We start from the raw sequence: 18323 nt of genomic DNA on the forward strand, positions 1-18323 counted from the left end.
CACTGGATGACGGCATCAACCAAGAAGCTAAAGCTTTACTGCTAGAATTGTTTGCTGTGTGGGTAAGTTATTTAAATTCGAATTGGTCACGTGACCACCAGGGTTATTATAGTTTTGCATTTTTCATTAGTTTTTATTTTTATTTCGTTTTGACTTTTTGTTTTCAAATTCAGTTTAGTTTTAATTAGTTTTTAAAGTGGGTTTGCTAGTTTAGTTTAGTTTTTATTTTTTGAAAATGCTTAGTTTTAGTTTAGTTTTTATTAGTTTTAGTGTTAGTTTTAGTCTTTTTTTGTAATTTGGGTTATTTGTCAGGGGCAAGATTCAAAAAAGTCAGAAAAAGTATTGTGTAATAATAAAAACATAATACAATTTTAGAAAAAAATTCACACCCCATTGAAAATCCTTTACCTCTTACAAAATCCACACGCTGTACCAAAAATCTACACATCTTCTATACAGAATTCACACCCTATACAAATACCACAGCTGTACAATTTCCACACCCTATACTAAATTTACCCTATGGGGAGAGTGGGGTGATTTGTGCCAGGGGGGAAGTAGTTCCACCCCTTGTTTCTGGAAAACCATAGAAGAAATTGGTCATGTGACCACATAATTTTGAAAAGCAATCACTTTTACTCATCCTCCAAAGAGACACATGGCATGAGAGTTAAGCACATTTTAGTGCAAAAAACAGTTTTTTCCCTTTCAAAGTAAAATTTCTATGATTAAGGTTTTTTGATTGTAGTGTCTGAACAATTATAGACAAGTTTGAAAACATTTCACACATGTTTTAGTGCTTTAGTAGGCTACACAATGAGTCTATACAGTTAGCATGATGTTAGCTCTTAACTGCTGGATCATGCTAGTTTTTCAAACTTGTGGGTCTGGGGTGATTTGTGCCAAAGGGCCTGGGTTAAGTTGTGCCAGATCCAGACCACCTAGACCTACATACTCACAGGGGATAATCTTGAGAAGTGAGGAGATGGGCATGCCTCATCATTGTTTGACTTAGGCCTGCCTGCTATTTGTTTAATTTAGCTAACACTGATTTCAGTTTTGAGTTTGCACTATGTAAAGAGAAGTTTTATTCTGTTTTTAAGTGGCCTATGTCACAATAGTATGTTTAGAAATTAGCCTAGTCACTTTATTCTTATATGTTACATAATTGACAGACAGCGCTATGTCAACAGGCATCTATTGCCAAAGCCTTTTTGCCTGAAATGATTCACAAATATCATATATTGTGTTGCTATGGTGCTCTAAATGGTTGCTAGGGCGTAGCTTGATAGCTTCACAATGATCCTGAGAGACTGATTGGTCGTCTGAGTAAAATGAGCCCGCCCCCTTGTCTCTATGACACTGTGATCCAGAGTTATGTTCAATACAAAATCCCTATGCAATTGACCATAGTAGGAAAAACACATGCTATGGTATTCCAGGGTGACAATATCTAAATAAACCTTAAATTAGTAATTTTGTATTGAAATTGTCTTGCTTTCATATAGCATTACAGTTCATAACATTAAAATGTTCTGTTTTACTTCAGAAATCACTGGCACAATTTACCCCAATGTATTCCCCTAAAGGCACAACTTCCCCCGCACCAGGGGCAAGTTGTGCCATGAGACCACTTTTTCCCCAAAAGCTATATTTCTGAAACAATTTATTTCAGATCCAAAGTTATTGTTCTCAGGGATGCACCACATCCTGAAATATATGTACATCGTTAAGTTGAAGGAATTACTGCCATGGCCTCACTTTAAAGTCACTTTGAGTAAAAACTGGCACAACTCACCCCACTTTACCTACAGTCAATAGCCTACTTATCTGGATTGAAGCAGCAAACATTAAGTGTAAAAGTAAAAAAATGACATAACATTATTTAATATTTGAATCAAAGCTTATATAGTGTTTTGACATCAACAACCACAACCAAAAAGTGCATCTTACCTCAAACTTGCGACTAGTTAACTTTCTAAAAAAGGCGCAATCGCTTCTCGGGTCGACATTAACACACTGACAAAATTATATTCAGAATTTAAAATATTTTGATACCACTTTTTAATGTGTGATTGTAAGGTGTTCACGAGATAGAGATACTAACCTTTAGCGAACTTGCTTTCAACGTCGAACGAACACTCGTTCTCATGGAGACGCGGTGTGCAGGGAGGGGAGGGGCTGTGTGTGTGTGTGTGTGTGTGTGTGTGCGCGATGTGAGAGACGTATGAGTGACAGAGAGACAGAGGGAGAGCAGGGAAAGGAAATGCAGCTGAACGAATACGCTGCGTGTTTTAAATAGCGTTAAAAAATGAAAGACCTTGACAAAGACGAAAACTAAGGACATTTACTCTATAATTTTATTTTATTTTAGTTAGTTTTGCCAAACACACATTACAGTTTTAGTTAGTTATCGTTTTTTTTTAATGCCTCGTTTTTATTTTTATTTCAGTTAACGACAATGTTTTTTCCCACCTAGTTTTCGTTTTTTCGTTAGTTTTCGTTAACGATTATAACCTTGGTGACCACTGCTGCCACTGATTTATATGTTACGCTTTAGTTGAGAAAACAGTAATTATTCCTCTAAAATGCACACAACGATTGTGATGATGCAATTCTTTGTAATGATGATTTCCATTTTATTACTTTTTGTTTAATTTTGGTGATAACTCACATTGCATTTCTTGTCAAAGGTAACTTATGCAGTACTATAGAAGAGGACATGGAAAGCTAGGCTGATTTTAGGCTGAGTTTCATTTTTTCCCAACGAGGGAAGGGGGTGAGAGGGCCAAGGTTCAAGAGTCATGGTTTGATATATATCAAATATTTAGTTTATGATTGATTATCTGTTGCAAACTTAACATGTAACAGTCTAGCACTGTATCATTTCAGACCTAATACTTACTTTTTAGCTCTGCGAAACCATGCTAGCCCAGTGTTTCATAAACCAGGGTTAAAAGTAGGGGTTTAAAAAGATCTCAGATATCCCAGTGTTAAGCGCAGGTTGTGAGTTTGTGTAGATATCCAATATACAAATGCCCCTTAATTGTTCATCATTTTTCTGCGCACACAAACACACACTCTCACCCCTATGTAGCCAGTAGAGCCGATGCTCTGGTCAGATGTAACCCAGCAGTGGAATGCAGATGTGTTTTAAAGCTGGGTAATAAGCAGCTTTGGGTTTCTCACTGCTCCCTTCCAGCCTTTAACAGCATGTAAGCACTTACTCATCTAGATTATAATACCATGGTTGGAGGCTTTAAAAACACTCACAGTTTACACAAAGAGAAGCTAATTACGTTTCATAGAATCACAGAGACAGGCAATAAATTATTTCCCATACTTGCACTGAAGACTAGTCAAAGACAGATCTCATGAAACCACATAAAACAGACGATCCCTGTGGTGAAATCATCCATAGAGTACTGCTTTGAGTTTGAGGATAGTGGTTTATTAGTTAATTCCCAACATCTGATATTCCTTTGAATATGTGAAGACTCCGACTCAATGAGGGGAGTGAGAGTTAAAAGAGCTCTCATGGTTTCTGTGTTCGCTGTGAAATTGAAACGTGTTTATCTGGCAGCAGACAGTGGCCCTCTAATCTACATCTCTTACAAGTGTTTCTTGAAGGAGAGAAGAAGAAGAGACTGCGGTTGAGTGTTTCCCTTCGCTCCCTCGAGTGTAATAGGCTCTAAGTAGTCAGGTGTTTTTCTGTAGAAGGCTGTAGTTAGGCACTCGTGTAATTATGTGATCACCTGTCACACGTTTTTACATTAAAACGTATTGCAGCTCAGTAATATCTTCTACAGCAGAAATTCCCAAACTTGTTTTTGTCTGTCAAACCCCTTTGACCTAAAATATTTACTTGGAAGTACTCCCTGATATTTTAAGTGAATATCCATGATTATGAATATCCGTTATCCATGAATTAATTAATTATTTTTTATGTTTTCATTTAATCATCTCATGAAGCCCTTGCAGTTCCTTTATGATCACCAGTTCGGAAAACCTTGCTCGATAGAATCAGATTTGAAGACTGAACCTGAATACTGATATTAATTTCCTTTTTTAGAATAAAATTAGAAAAAAAAAAAAGAATAAAAAAGAAAAGAAAATTGATGTTGTGATAATAGGATCCCTGCAGTTCTTCAGTTAGTTTCCTCTCTCATGTCTTCAGCCAGCTCCTTTCTTTCTGCATCCCGTAAGACATAATGGCCAAAAAACAGATGGCCCCAGATGGAATCCATTTACCCCCATTATCGAAGCAAAGCAACTCCATCTGCTAACTGCTGGACTAAGTTGTTAGATATTTGACAGTAAAGTTTGTTATGTCTCTAAAACAAATGGAATACATGTGTGATAATTGTGTGAGTTGGACTGCGGGGCGCTTGCAGAGGTCCTCCAGGATGTTGGTTAAACACATGCTTGCGGGATGCCGTGTACGGGGAGGGCTTCACTGCAGGAAGCTATCTCAAATAATGTGCTAACATGGTTTATTCAGAAAATTACAGAATCTTGCCAGTTTTTCTGAAAATGCCAGCTTTTGGAGCCAATCATCCCCACTCACTCTTAGGGCAAGTGAAAATTAGTGAAAAGAAATTTCTGTCAGTGCGGTTTTAAACGCAAACCCACATCACAGCGTCGGGAGTTGTCCAGTTATTTTTGAAAGCAGTGTTTCATAATTTCTGCAGAACGTGGATCAATGGCATTGGCTTTCTGGTTGTGAGTAAAGTTTTAATGCAAAACTACACTGTAATTCCAATTCACTAATAATAGGTTGATTCTGCGCTATTATCATCAAAAAAGAATCTTAACCCTGTTATTTAAAGAAAGCAAATTACACGCTGCCCTTCTTTGGTAGATTTGTATGTGCCAGACGTTAGCTTGTGTCTTGAGTCTGTTTGTACATTTGATGTTCTAAATGCTTGAATGCAGATTTCAGTTTTACAGTGGCGCACACTATGACTTGACTACATGAATCAAATTAAACCCCCACACATGGGCAGTGTGAATGAGAATTGATGTCCTGAGGCAGTGGAATGCACTTTTACATCCAATATGATTATGCTCCACAGTGTGCATTACATTTTTACTAGTAGTGGTATATGTAGTAGTGGCTCAGCACTAACGGTGTCCTGCTGGCCTGGAGCCGGTGTGAGAGAGCTTCAGACAGATCTGTCATAACCGTCAATGCATAGCTGCAGTGCTTCTGACATTTTTACATTCATTAATTTTGTATATCCATTTTTATGCCTTACAAAATTGTTTGATTTTCTGTGATGTATTCTACATTGTTGTCACAAATTCTCCCATTGCCACTAAGATAATGATATCTATCTAGCTAACATAGCTGAGGTTTTGACGAAATTAAAATCATCATTTGCTCACCCATATGTTGTTTCAAACCCATAAGACGTTTGTTCATCTTCAAAACACAAATGAAGATATTTCTTCAAAGTCTATTCATCACTCATTGATGCTTCAAAGAGTTCTAAAATATCAATGAACATACATAAAGCATTCAGCTTGCTTGACATGTGAGAACCAATCAGGTTTATTCTCACTTGTCACGCTTCCACCAGAACCATCAAGGTTTGTTCTTGGATGTCAAACAAGAGTTGAGCTTCCGTTTACCATTTTTGAGTGATCTATGTATGTTCGCTGATCAATGTTTATATATGTTTATAATATTTCATTTTTGGATGGACTATCCCTTTAACATAATTTTTATTTTGAGCAAATATAAAAAGACTTTTTTTTTATGTTCAAAATGAAATGCAATGAAAATTGCTGCAATAAACTGATGTACTGATCACCACTTGTGATCACCCTTTTCCCTGAGAACACATTTGTAGATGTTGGTAAAAAACCAACAGCTCACATCAGTCGTCTCAGTTTTGTTGCCTTCAGTTAGTGGAAGAAAGCCATTAGCCGTGAAAGGAGAGGTCAGCATGGCTGGAGAGAGACGAGTGCCCTTGTTGCCCTGTGTTTAATGGTGGGAGCAGATGCCCCAGATCATTGCGGCAGCCTGCCACGGTCTACCGCTGTTTTCACAGCATGGGCTTTTGCGGGGACCGCCTCGGCCCTGGGAGTGGCCTGTGTTTACTTTGCCACCTGCGAGACGGGAGGGGTCGGGGCACACAGGATCAAACACACAGGGGCATGAAGAACACAAGCGGGTTCAATCAGTGATTGAATTCACAGCTATACTGCAAGGATTTGCCTGTTCGTGAAGGGTGGGATTAGGTAGAATTCCAAAGCCAGACGGAATGTGTGAGTTTCAGCAGTTTGGGAGACAGAGGTTAAAGATCTAGTCTTAAACAGGGAAGATGACCTCAGCTCGGTGATGAGAGCACCTCAAGTCATTCAGGAAGATGCATTTTCCCGTGACAAATGGTTTCTTTACGACACCACGGGTCTCTAAATATTATGTTCGAATTTGTGTCAAGCCAGTATTTAAGAAAACATTCAGAATTTAGAGAGGGAGAGAGAAAAAGAGCATGCTGACTTCTCTGAAGTTTTTCTCTTTGTGAATTATGGCTCTGCCAGACTGTATATGGTCCTGGCACTGATGACTGGAGTACTATGAGCAATTTTACAACTGCAACACTTCCCACTTAGCAAAGCCAGACCTGGCAGGAGATAACTTCGTGGTCATATTTTACATGACCATATATAGAGTATGTTTGCACATACTGAACAGGAAAGAGACAAAAGTCAATAAATTAATAGAGATACACCTATTTTATCATTTATTGCACTCTAGCCTGTCTGCAAGAGCAGTAAAGCAGTCATTGATACAAAAAAAAAAATCACACATCAACCAACATGTATTGTGTGTTAACCTAAAGAACACAACTTTATACAAAATAAGCATTCTGTAACCTAAAGAACCTAATGTAAATCAAATGAATCATATCATTTATATTACACTTTATATATATATATTTTACAATGTTTTCCTCTAAACTTTCCAAGGACCCCTAGCACTCCCTTGTGGTATAGGCAACACCATGTGGGTCGAGAACACTTAACAGTAACTGTACTGTCTACTTCTTCACCGTAAATCCTTTCTGGATACATTTTAAGTGCATCATTCTGTATCGAATCATTTAGCCGGATCCTGTGATTTCCTCATAAAGCTGGCTAGCTCCATCCAGTCTGAAAAGTGTTTTCGCCGGTAAAGTCTATTCCGGCGCAGTATATTTTGTAACGTCCTAAAACAAATGGTAATGCCATGTTGGTAGATTAGCACCTGTAGAATTTCCTTTTGTTGAAAGCCCAGATAAAAGTAAAAAGCTACTATTATGTTTAGATCCATGTCTGAGGCAGTTTGACTTCACAAGCGCATTTCTTTACTTGCTAAAAAAGAAGAAGAACTTAACTGAAGATTCTCGTAATTTTGATTTTATTCTCAAAATATTACGACTTCAATCTCTAAATATTTCGACTTTAATCTCGAAATATTTTGACTTTATCTCGAAATGATACGACTTTATTCTCGTGATTTTAGATTTTTTTTAAAAAGATCTTTTTTTTCTGTGTGTATCTGGTAATAGTGTTATCAAATGAAACGTTAACAGCTAAAACAGCTCTGGAGATGATGTTCATGTGGAGTTTCCTCATTTAGAGAGAGACACTGAAAACGCACGAGTGTCATGCATGCTTTAGTAGATTCACACAGTGTATGCAGAATTCATATTTAAATAACAGACGTTTGTGGTTTAATATTCACCGACACTAGTTCATATCATGATTTGCCTACAGCCCTACTTTTGATTTATTCTCATAAATTTAGCTGTGACATTTTATTTTTATGATGGGATTCCCTCCGCATTTTCCACATTGTGGAAATCACAGTGTCCTACTAAATACAATGAAAAGATTCATCATGTTAACCTAAAGAAAGGATTATGCCTGAATGTGTAGTACATGTTTGTTTAATGAAGCTGACATATTGCTTTTCCCATTGGCAATACAGTTCTGAAAAGTGCTTCATTCTGAAACATTGCTATACTTTGCTAGAAACACTGACCCAAACCAAATAAATCTGAAGACACATGTGTATGACTTATAATGAAGCAATTAAGCTTTGACATGTTTTATTAGTAATGGCTAAATATGAGCATGTGTTGGCTTGCTGTGGATGTGTCCCAGGGCACCAATGCGTGTCACTATCATAGCAGAGACGATAAGCTTTGTGCTTGCCTTTGACCCCACACCTCATTAATCAACTGCTTGTGAATATCTGACCTCCTCCATGTACCTCTCAAACATGCCATCTAATTCAGCTCTAAAAGATACATAAAACTCCACCAAGCAACACAAACACAAACACACACACGGACGAGAGGAGACTGGGTTATGCGATTTCGATCTTTCAATTAATATTAGTATTTTTCTGATAATGCGACTATGTTTGAAATTGAAGTTGTCATGAAATTGAAGTTGCGATAGTCTTTTCTTCCCTATTGTGAGGTAGGACTTTGCCCAGTCAGACTTTGTTCGAAATCGCACCCTATATGCTCATTCACTATTCCCTACGTTACTCCACTATTATAGGCCACCTTAAGGAGTGAATGAAATCTAGGGAGTGGATTCGGACACTTAGTGTCCCAGAAAGGCTGCTGCATTTACATAATTTGTACTTGCTGTTTAATAATCATTTGAAACTAAGTTAAACCTTAATTAAACAATTTAATGATCAATTAAAAAGGAATTCATACCATTTTGGACCAGCGGTTTGGTAAATGTATGAATGGATGTTTTAGCAGCGTGCGCCCTATTATGGCGAGACGCAGGAATTCATTCGGCACGACCCTCACAGTGCATAATGGGTATTCTCTAGCCGTTGAGTGTACATCATTTGTACATTCATTATTGCAGTGCATTATGGGATTGAATGAGTGCACTCGATAACGTCCACTATGGTTTTGGACACTACAAATGGATGTCCCCTCAAATAATGCCCTATTTAAGGGAATAGAGGGTGATTTCGGACATAGCTGAAGATGTTGCTGCAAAAGGGTGGGAATGTTACTATGATTAAAGATTACAAGGGCACATGAATTCTAAAAAAATAAGTAATTTATAATAAATACTGCAATATACCAAAAAAAAAAAAGAAAAAAAAAGAAGAACTGTCGATTTTGATTTCATGGTGACTTTAATATTAACCACACAGCATGGTACTGTACAGTAGGTTTCCTCACTTTAACTTCTCAGGTTTCCTTTTCCTTGGAGAAATGGAGTTAATTAGAGATTTTCAAGGGCTGAGTGTAGTTGAGAGAGGATGTAGATAGTATAGTCTATCATACCTGTCATGCCTGGCTTGTGGCCATGCTAATCGTCACTGTAAAACAAGCTGCTGAAAAGTTACGCTGCATATGAACTTTCCTCTGCTCTCTGTACTGAAACATTTGATAAATGGGTTGCTCTTTAAGATGGCTTCAGAAGCCCCAGGCTGCTTTACATCCCACCATGTCATCGTTTGTTTATTGTGTACTGACAGCTGTAACTATGGCGATGCCCGTTTTTTGTGACTCTGCAACAGCTGTTTTTTAACCACTGTTTCAGCTGGAGGGACCATGAATCCCCCACAACCAGGAATGTTAAAGTCGATGGTCTCCTTAAGGGCTTTTCTTTCCCTGACATCAAACTCACATAAATACCTCTATGTCTTTGATTTGATATATTTTCAGTCCCACATCTGTGCGCTCTGATTTTAACTTGGTCTTGAGGGTTATCTCAAGGCTAACGTGTCCTTTTAGGAATATTCCTGGTTAACTAGAAGTTGACCTCCGTTGACAGCATCTGTTACATGCTGTTGCTTACCACTGAGAACAAGCACAAATCAGCCCTCAGTTTGTCAAAACAAAACAATAAATATGATGACAGTTGTGTAAACATGTGATTACAATGGAAATCTTTTGGGCAATTATTTTATAGTGCGCAACAGATGCTGTTGATAGAGCTCAACTTGGAAATTATGCACAGTATATCGGCACTATATCAGTTATCAACCTATATTAGAGAACAATATTGTAAATATATATATATATATATATATATATATATATATATATATATATATATATATATATATATATCTCGGCCAAAATTAGATATTTATTTGTTCATGCTCATTGCCCCTATTTTTACATTTAGATTACCTTTGCCATCATCCAATGCTCACTTATAAAGAAACTGTTAAATGTAATATTTAGAAAATCTCAAAATTCTCAAAAAGCTCCTCCTCCGTTCTCTCACGGCTCTCAGCCCCACCCTGCTTGCCACACAGCATATTAGAATCATTTCTGATGGATCATGTGACACTTTACTGTATTTTTGATCAAATAAATGCAGCTTTGGTGAACATTTGAGACAAAAAAAAAAACATTAAAAAATCTTACTGACCCCAAACTTTTAAACAGTAGTGTATATATACAGTACATTTGACATAGAGTCCAACCTCACTGTTTGTTATTATATGGTTAGCCACTCATTGCTTCCTCTTCCTCTGTACTCTGCAGTCAGGTCTGATCCGGTTCTCCGACGAGGAACTTCTCATCACTCCGCTCCCACAGCATTTGGCTTTACGACACAACTACAGCGCCCCCTCTGGACATCACCCACATGTGATCTACAAGCGATCAGCTGAGCGCAGAGTGCATTCTGAGAAGACTGACTGGACCAGCGACTTTAAATCAAACAACGCCTATGAGGACCACCACCATCACCATCACCGTCACCATGATTACCAGCACGGAAAGCTCCAGAGACAACATTTCTGCGGACGCCGCAAGCAATGTATGTAAGGGAATTTCCTTTGAGCTATTTGTAAATGGAAAGTGCATCACATATGATTTACTTGTAGAATTTGTCAGTCTGCGTATAACAGCAAAGCCCTCTAAGATATGTTGATTGATTCCAAAAGCAAAATTACTGTGTCATTATTATCATCTGTTGTGTGGAATTGAGTGAAAGCTCGGAAACAGCATGTGAAGTTAATGACTGTGCATTTCCTGGTCTGTTGTCGCCTCTCTGGCGCCAAGCTTGGAAACAGGAAAATCAGTTATCTGAGGCAATTTCCAGTTTCTCTCACTCTTTTTCATGAGTTTCCATACTTTTATCTCTCCACCTCATCCTAACTACAGATACTCCCAAGCCTCCTACAGAGGATCATTTTTTCATGCCTGATGAGTTTGAGCAGCAAAGCCGGGTGAAACGCTCCGAGATTACATCGAGCAAAGAGGGTGGCCTGAATGTGGAAACTCTGGTGGTGGCAGACAGGAAGATGCTGGAGAAACATGGAAGAGAGAACGTCACTACTTATGTCCTTACTGTCATGAACATGGTGAGAGAGCTGTCAGCAGTATTGTTATTGAGAAGACACTTTGATCTGGCATGTTCAGTGAACATTTACTTCTTCCTACAGTAATATGCAAAGTGTTGTTGTGCTGAACAGGTCTCCAGTCTTTTCAAAGATGGAACGATTGGAAATGACATTAACATTGTTGTGGTCAGTCTCCTTCTACTTGAGAAAGATCCGGTAAGATACATACATACATGGATACATACATACATACATACATATGCAGTATCCATCATCCATCCATGTGATCAATCATGATACTAGCACATAACTTTTATGATATTGACATCAATTAAAACGTGATTCAATTGTTGATTCAGTTACCACTATGATGACTCAAACCAGTAACAAGCTGTTTGTTTTTATTCACTAAAAAGTCATTTGTTTGGCAATCAGAATAACTGGTCACTGTGTTTTTTATTCACTGCAAAGAATCATCTGATAAAAGTCATTAATTAAGGAATCAGACAATACTGGTCATGCTGTATGTTTTTTTTCTCACAAAAAAGGGCTTACAAAAGTTATTTGTGCATAAATCGGACTATACTGATATGTTGTTTTTGAGTGCAGTCCTGCAACTTAACAGAAAGACATTTCTTGGCATTATTACAAATAATGGATACAAAATATGATTTAATTTGCTTTTGTAATAGTGTAGGAAACACAGTAACTTTAGCTAATTTAATCTTAATAAAGGTAAATTTGATGTGTCATATCTTTTTTTAAGGAATCCCAGTCTTTTTTTCCATTTCTTTCATACATGACAGATGTCTGATCATTCATTACTCTCTTATCTCTCTCTCACCACCCCTCTAAACAATTCATCTCTCTCGGTTTCACTGCTGTCAGCTGGGCCTGTCTATCAACCACCACGCAGACCAATCCCTCAACAGCTTCTGCCAGTGGCAATCAGGCCTGATAGGTAAAAATGGCAAGCGGCACGACCATGCAATACTGTTGACGGGGCTGGACATCTGCTCATGGAAGAATGAACCGTGTGACACCTTGGGTAAGGCACTTGACATTCACCATCCAGCAGCAGAAATGGGTCATGTGTTGTGATGTCAGTGGCTAATAGAGTGACAGGAGGCTGAATTACACAATGCCAAGGTTAGAAAGATCTTGTGGTTGGTGATGTGTGTCCTAGTCTGCCCTCAGGCAGAGAACTTCACCTGATTGAATCCAAGAAAGCTCAAATCCACTTTGCAGTCAGTTGGCAGTTTTATCGTTTTTTTGCTATAGAGGCGTCAGCCAAATATAATGAATTCAGCTCTGACGCTCCAAACCACAAGTATGCACTGCTTTGAATGTATGGCGAAGGGGAGAGCACTGCTTTTAAATTGCCTCTGTATGATGTGAAACTCAAACTCAAAGCTTTTTCTTAGACCATGCAGTCAGAGAAATAGTCTGAAAGTGTGTTTATGCGTAATGGGATCCTGTATCAAATTCTATAGTTTTGAATACATTGTGGTGTGTTTAGTGATACTTAAATCATATATTACGGTTTTCATCCAGACCTCTTGGATTGTAATGTTTCTGTAAACAATCAATTTGATTCACGTTCCCAACATTCATCAGTCATTCATATAAATATTCTTCCACCCATGTTTTGCTGTTTCTTTCTTTCTGCAGGTTTTGCTCCAATAAGTGGGATGTGTAGCAAATATCGTAGCTGCACGATTAATGAAGACACAGGGCTGGGTCTCGCCTTCACCATCGCCCACGAGTCAGGACATAAGTACGTTCATTCATTCTTTCAGGTCCCACATAATTTCAATTTGGGAAACCATATGCTGTGCAACAGGCAAACATGTTGTTTGTGTTTGCTGGTTGCCACTGTGATAAGGGGAAGTTTATGTTGTACGTCTGAGACTTTGTTTTTATGACAGCCGTATTTTGAGTCCTTTGGTCCGTTGGCGCATTCTCAACATAAACTGGAACAAAATCTCTCCTGGAGAACCACCAGGCTGATAACATGTTGTGGGATTTGTTATTCTCAGTGGTTCAAACATTTTGGGCAAATGAAATGGACACGTGCGTCCAACATGCATGGTGTTTGGGGCAAAATCTTCACCGGCCAACAGTCATTAATCACTCATTTATTGGGGAGTGGTCATTTATAAACACATGGCATATCGTGCAACACAGTTCATGTCTGAATTTCGTGACCATAGTGCATATGTTTATTTTGATGCATTAATTGGTCTGATTCCCAAAGGGCTGATGAAAGTAAGTATGTAAATGTGTGAGTGTGAATCACATGAATTGTTATATTCAGCAGAATACAGAGATTATTGAAGAGGTTTGAGGGATGAAATAGCTTTTAGTTATAGAGGTAATGTCCCACCTGACTCAGGGAGTGGTTTCTGTCCTTAGGTTGTACATTAATAGTCTCACTGGGTAAAACTCACAATATCCATCTCTCCCTCTTTTGCTCCGTCCTTTTTTTTTTACCCCAGTTTTGGAATGATCCATGACGGAGAGGGGAATCCCTGCCGGAAGACTGAAGGGAACATAATGTCTCCCACATTGGCTGGGAATAATGGTGTTTTCTCATGGTCTGCCTGTAGTCGGCAATACCTGAACCGATTTTTAGGGTAAACTTTCACTTCACATATCATTATATTCACTATCAGAAAAAAATGGTATACAAATATATTTTAGAAATGTATATATTTTATTGTAATACACACAGTAGATAGATAGATAGATAGATAGATAGATAGATAGATAGATAGATAGATAGATAGATAGATATGCAATATATATAAATATATTTTGAAAAATGCATGTAACTATATTATTTTTTCATAAACTATTTATATTTAATATTTTACTTATATACATCATAAAACATTTACCCCATTTGAGATACATATAATATGGCATTTTTTTAAAAATGCCTGTTTCTATGCTCATGTTTCTTTGTATGCATTTGTGTTCACAGTACAGCTCAGGCTTCGTGTCTAGTGGATGAGCCCAAGCAGATAAGCCAATACAAATACCCTGAGCAGCTTCCTGGTCAGCTGTACGATGCAGATATACAGTGCAAATGGCAGTTTGGCTCAAAGGCCAAACTGTGCAGCCTGGAATTTGTAAAGGTAACTCATAGTTCTTTAAAATATGCTGTTAGGCTTCTCTTTCAGAGTTTGATTACATTTTTATGTTAAATTAGTTTGAACTCATGTTAGAATCGTCTAGTGACTCATTTAACAATTCAGCTTCAATCAATAATTTTGACAAAACACAATGCCACAGTAGAATTCACAGAGATTGAGTTCATTTAGGGTCTCAGATATTTAAATGTGCTTCAACCTGTAATGTTTGTGTGTAGAGACATCATGGTCAACACAAACACATATCTGAGCTTTGGAAAGAAAAGGAACTTCTAAGAGGAAACCCATTGCCTCGAAATCAACTCTAAGTCTTCATTCACAGTCCATGTACAAAGGTTCAACAAAGATGGACAGGGCCCCCTTTGGCATCCGCTGTAGCTTTTAGCGTCTAACACACACATTGATATGCAAATAGTTATGCTTGGGAAATTAACATTGCGAGAGTCTATCTGTGGGATTAGCTCTCATGCTATGGACTTCCTTTTTGAGAGATCCCTGTTGCTTTTGTGCTCTTCGAAGACCTCGTACGTGCGCTGAAAAGAGTCTTGAACGTCGACCTCGATGGAAGGCAGCTGTACATCCTAATTAAGAACGATTGTGGAGATAAAACCCAATGTTTTTGTTTTCTGTCCCCTTAAGCCATCCCGTCCTTGTCCCAAAGCCGTAAAGATGTAATTAGCCGTGGGAGCTAGTGGTGTTAGCTACCCGGTGATCCAGAGTCCAGTGTTGCTAGCTTTTGTAAACCATGTCTCTCTCTCACTGTCTGCCAGATGCAATTGGGCCGTCGGCCAGCAGTGGCCGGTCTCCCAACCCCTCATCACCCATTATTATCGTTGTATTGTGGGAAGAAACAAAATGCAATGATAATAGCATGTTTCTTTTGGGCAGCACAGTGATTGATTTTGACAGGCTTTTTTATTTGTTGGGAAAGTTGATTGGCCGTTGCTGTAGAAACAAGAGGTCGGCATGGCGAGGTGCAAGCCAGAGAGGTTGAAGGGTTCCCAGTGGGTGTAGGCTCGTCTTTGACTGTGCTCTCTGTGTGTTTATGCCCACCAGGACATCTGTAAATCATTATGGTGCCACAGAACAGGACACCGGTGTGAGACCAAGTTCATGCCTGCTGCCGAGGGCACCATCTGCGGACCAGACATGGTGAGTGAATGCTTGTCTGTTCACCCTTTCTCCTTCTTAACTCACTGAACCACCATTAAGGATGAATATGGACTGACCGGTCTCTCTCGGCATCTTTCTTCATACACACCTGCGGTATTGTTCTCTGCTTTGTGTAAATGTTCCATAAGGACGGTTAGTCTTTCCACTGGTTGATGGGGATGAGGGTGAGAGGTGCTGATGTGTGGGACTGTGTGGCTTGGCTGGGCCGAGTCCTGCTCTCCAGGTGTAACTCTGGGCTTCATCCCAAACCAGCAGGCTCAAGATCTCCTCAGCAGATACACTCTCTCCTTTACTTTACTTCACATACTTTGACATGAAAGAGATCAGTTTGGTTTGTGGCCTTGTTAAATTTAAGCACATTTTTATGGATTTAAATTTTTTTTTTATAATAAACTTTATTTAATTATTATTATCTTTTTTAAATCTGAGGAAGAAACAGGTTTTCATACGTTACTGATGAATCCTTTTCTTTCCCATTATGCAGTGGTGCCGGAGAGGACAGTGTGTAAAATTTGGTGATCATGGTCCTAGAGCAGTACATGGCCAGTGGTCGGGCTGGTCCGAGTGGTCCGACTGTTCACGTACATGTGGTGGAGGGGTCATGTACCGAGAGAGATCCTGCAACAGCCCCAGGTAACCAACAACTCAAAGATTCAGACACTGTGCTTCAGATCATTCAGATATTGAGACATCATTATTATTATTATTTTTTAATCAACTATGCGTTTGAAGAATAGGGTGTTAAATTCAGTTTGTGATTGTGGTAGAGAGGAAATCCAGATAAACATGACATTTGATTGCAAAATGAGCTTTTTTAACACTGTGCTATGGCTATGCTATATGCTATGGTTGTTTATGATAATTAAAATGGCCACTGCACTGTGAAGTGAATGCTACTTTTTTATCATTAGGCTGCCCTGAATGGTAGATTAGCTGTGAATGGTGGAAGCACATGTGTTTCCTGAACAACTGACCCACTGAGACTCGTAGATTACCCCCCGAACTTTGACACTCTGCATAATCTTGGATTAAGTGTGGTCAGGATTCAACATTTAGCTATGCCCTCTATTGAATGCACAAGGTCAGTGTTTGTACAGAGTACATAGAAAATTACAGTATATAATGATTGCAGCACCAGAAAGAATGAAAACAGTAGACATTCAAACAAGTCAAGTCAAGTCAAGTCACCTTCATTTATATAGCGCTTTTAACAATATGGATTGTTTCAAAACAGCTTTACAGAGATAATAGGAAATTACTGTAACAGATTATTTAGGCTTTACAACAGCTCTAGGATAAAGTTATTGTCCAGCTAAAGTTAGTTTTGGTTGATTGATTCAAACAAACAAACAATACATGAATAAATACATAACTTGAATACATTTGGCATATACTTATATCTAGAGCAACTTACATTGCATTAAGGTATATAATATAAAGCAGGATTGTTAAAGATGTAAGTGTCTGTCAAATACAAGATGTAGTTTTTATGTATTTAGGTATTCAGGTTCTTCCTCTCTGTATGTGGTGGCAGGATTATTTGAGATTGGGTTTCAATAGACCGCAGGTGGTTTTGTCAAGCTGATGGAACATGGGATTGTGCTTCGTCAACATTTTGCTGTCTAGAGCATCTTAACATATTTCTGTTGGAATAGGAAATACTTATAATGCCTTAGACAGCCAGACCAACATGTCTGACATGACTTCCAGTAAAGAAAGCAAGCAAGCAAGAAAGAAACTATTCAAAGTGATGTGAAGTGAGGTGGGGAACTTCATTAAAGCACTGCAAATACCCAAGGATTATATTAAATATTAGATTGGGTACATATGATCTATATAATGCATTGTGATCTCACACAATGTGCTTAGCTAGAATCCTGGTTTTGATTTAAAGATCCTTCACATAAATGCACACCATTTAGAGATGTTGCAAAATGATTGCTTTTGGAAAGCAAATTTCAGGGGGAAAAAAAAGAGTAGGCATTTCCCACATTATTGCAGGGAAGCTTATTTTGTTAAAATTGAGATTATACTGTATATACAGTAAACCTTTCTATGACCTAAATATTGTTACGTTTTTGATATGTTGGATTTAATAAAAAAAAAAAAAAAAATGGTGACATTTTTTTTTACCCCATAAATTTGGATTAAATTAATCTTACTTGTGGGCAGACATTAAAGTGCTTTTTGTGTGAATGTTTTTTTTTTTTTTTTTTTGGTCCTGATTCTGATGGTCTGTATTAGTCCAATGGCGTCTGATCCACTAAGAGAGGTTTAGGTTGACGTGAATCTGTTAGATGGGTTTGCTTTTAAGGCAGAATTTGCACTATAATCTGAGATTTTGGGGAGGTATTAGCCTCCATTTTCTCTGTTTTTTTTTTTTGCTATCAGTGTGACCCCCTTCATGGTTCAACAAAAATAAGGGGATATTGCAGCTTTTCACTCTGACTTCTCTTCTCATCGACCAGCTGTTTACACATATTTATGAGGTGCACACCACGAACATCTGCCTGCATTCCTTATGAAAATCAGAATCAGTTCATGTTGATCAGAACATTTTATCTGTATCATTTCACTCGGAAATGAAGTGTTTCAAAAGAGGCATTTTGATGGATAATCTTCCCTTACTGCTTTCAGACAGCACCTGCAGCAGAATAGGT

At 38.2% G+C, this 18323-nt stretch overlaps 1 protein-coding gene across 2 annotated transcripts in view; it reads left to right on the forward strand.

Moving 5' to 3' along the window:
* adamts18 (ADAM metallopeptidase with thrombospondin type 1 motif, 18) overlaps positions 1 to 18323 on the forward strand; it is a 65241-nt gene that overhangs the window by 14486 nt on the left and 32432 nt on the right. Inside the window, exons 4-12 of one of the 2 annotated variants that reach the window (XM_079868021.1) lie at positions 10533 to 10809; positions 11157 to 11356; positions 11468 to 11551; positions 12224 to 12383; positions 13007 to 13112; positions 13834 to 13971; positions 14322 to 14475; positions 15547 to 15642; positions 16148 to 16296. In XM_079868021.1, coding sequence (XP_079724147.1) covers positions 10533 to 10809; positions 11157 to 11356; positions 11468 to 11551; positions 12224 to 12383; positions 13007 to 13112; positions 13834 to 13971; positions 14322 to 14475; positions 15547 to 15642; positions 16148 to 16296 — 1364 coding nt within the window. Of the gene's footprint in view, positions 1 to 10532; positions 10814 to 11156; positions 11357 to 11467; positions 11552 to 12223; positions 12384 to 13006; positions 13113 to 13833; positions 13972 to 14321; positions 14476 to 15546; positions 15643 to 16147; positions 16297 to 18323 lie in introns of those variants that run through there. The other variant, XM_079868022.1, reaches the window with a different exon arrangement.

Source organism: Squalius cephalus, assembly GCF_949319135.1.
Source record: "Squalius cephalus genome assembly, chromosome: 3".
NCBI lineage: Eukaryota > Metazoa > Chordata > Actinopteri > Cypriniformes > Leuciscidae > Squalius > Squalius cephalus.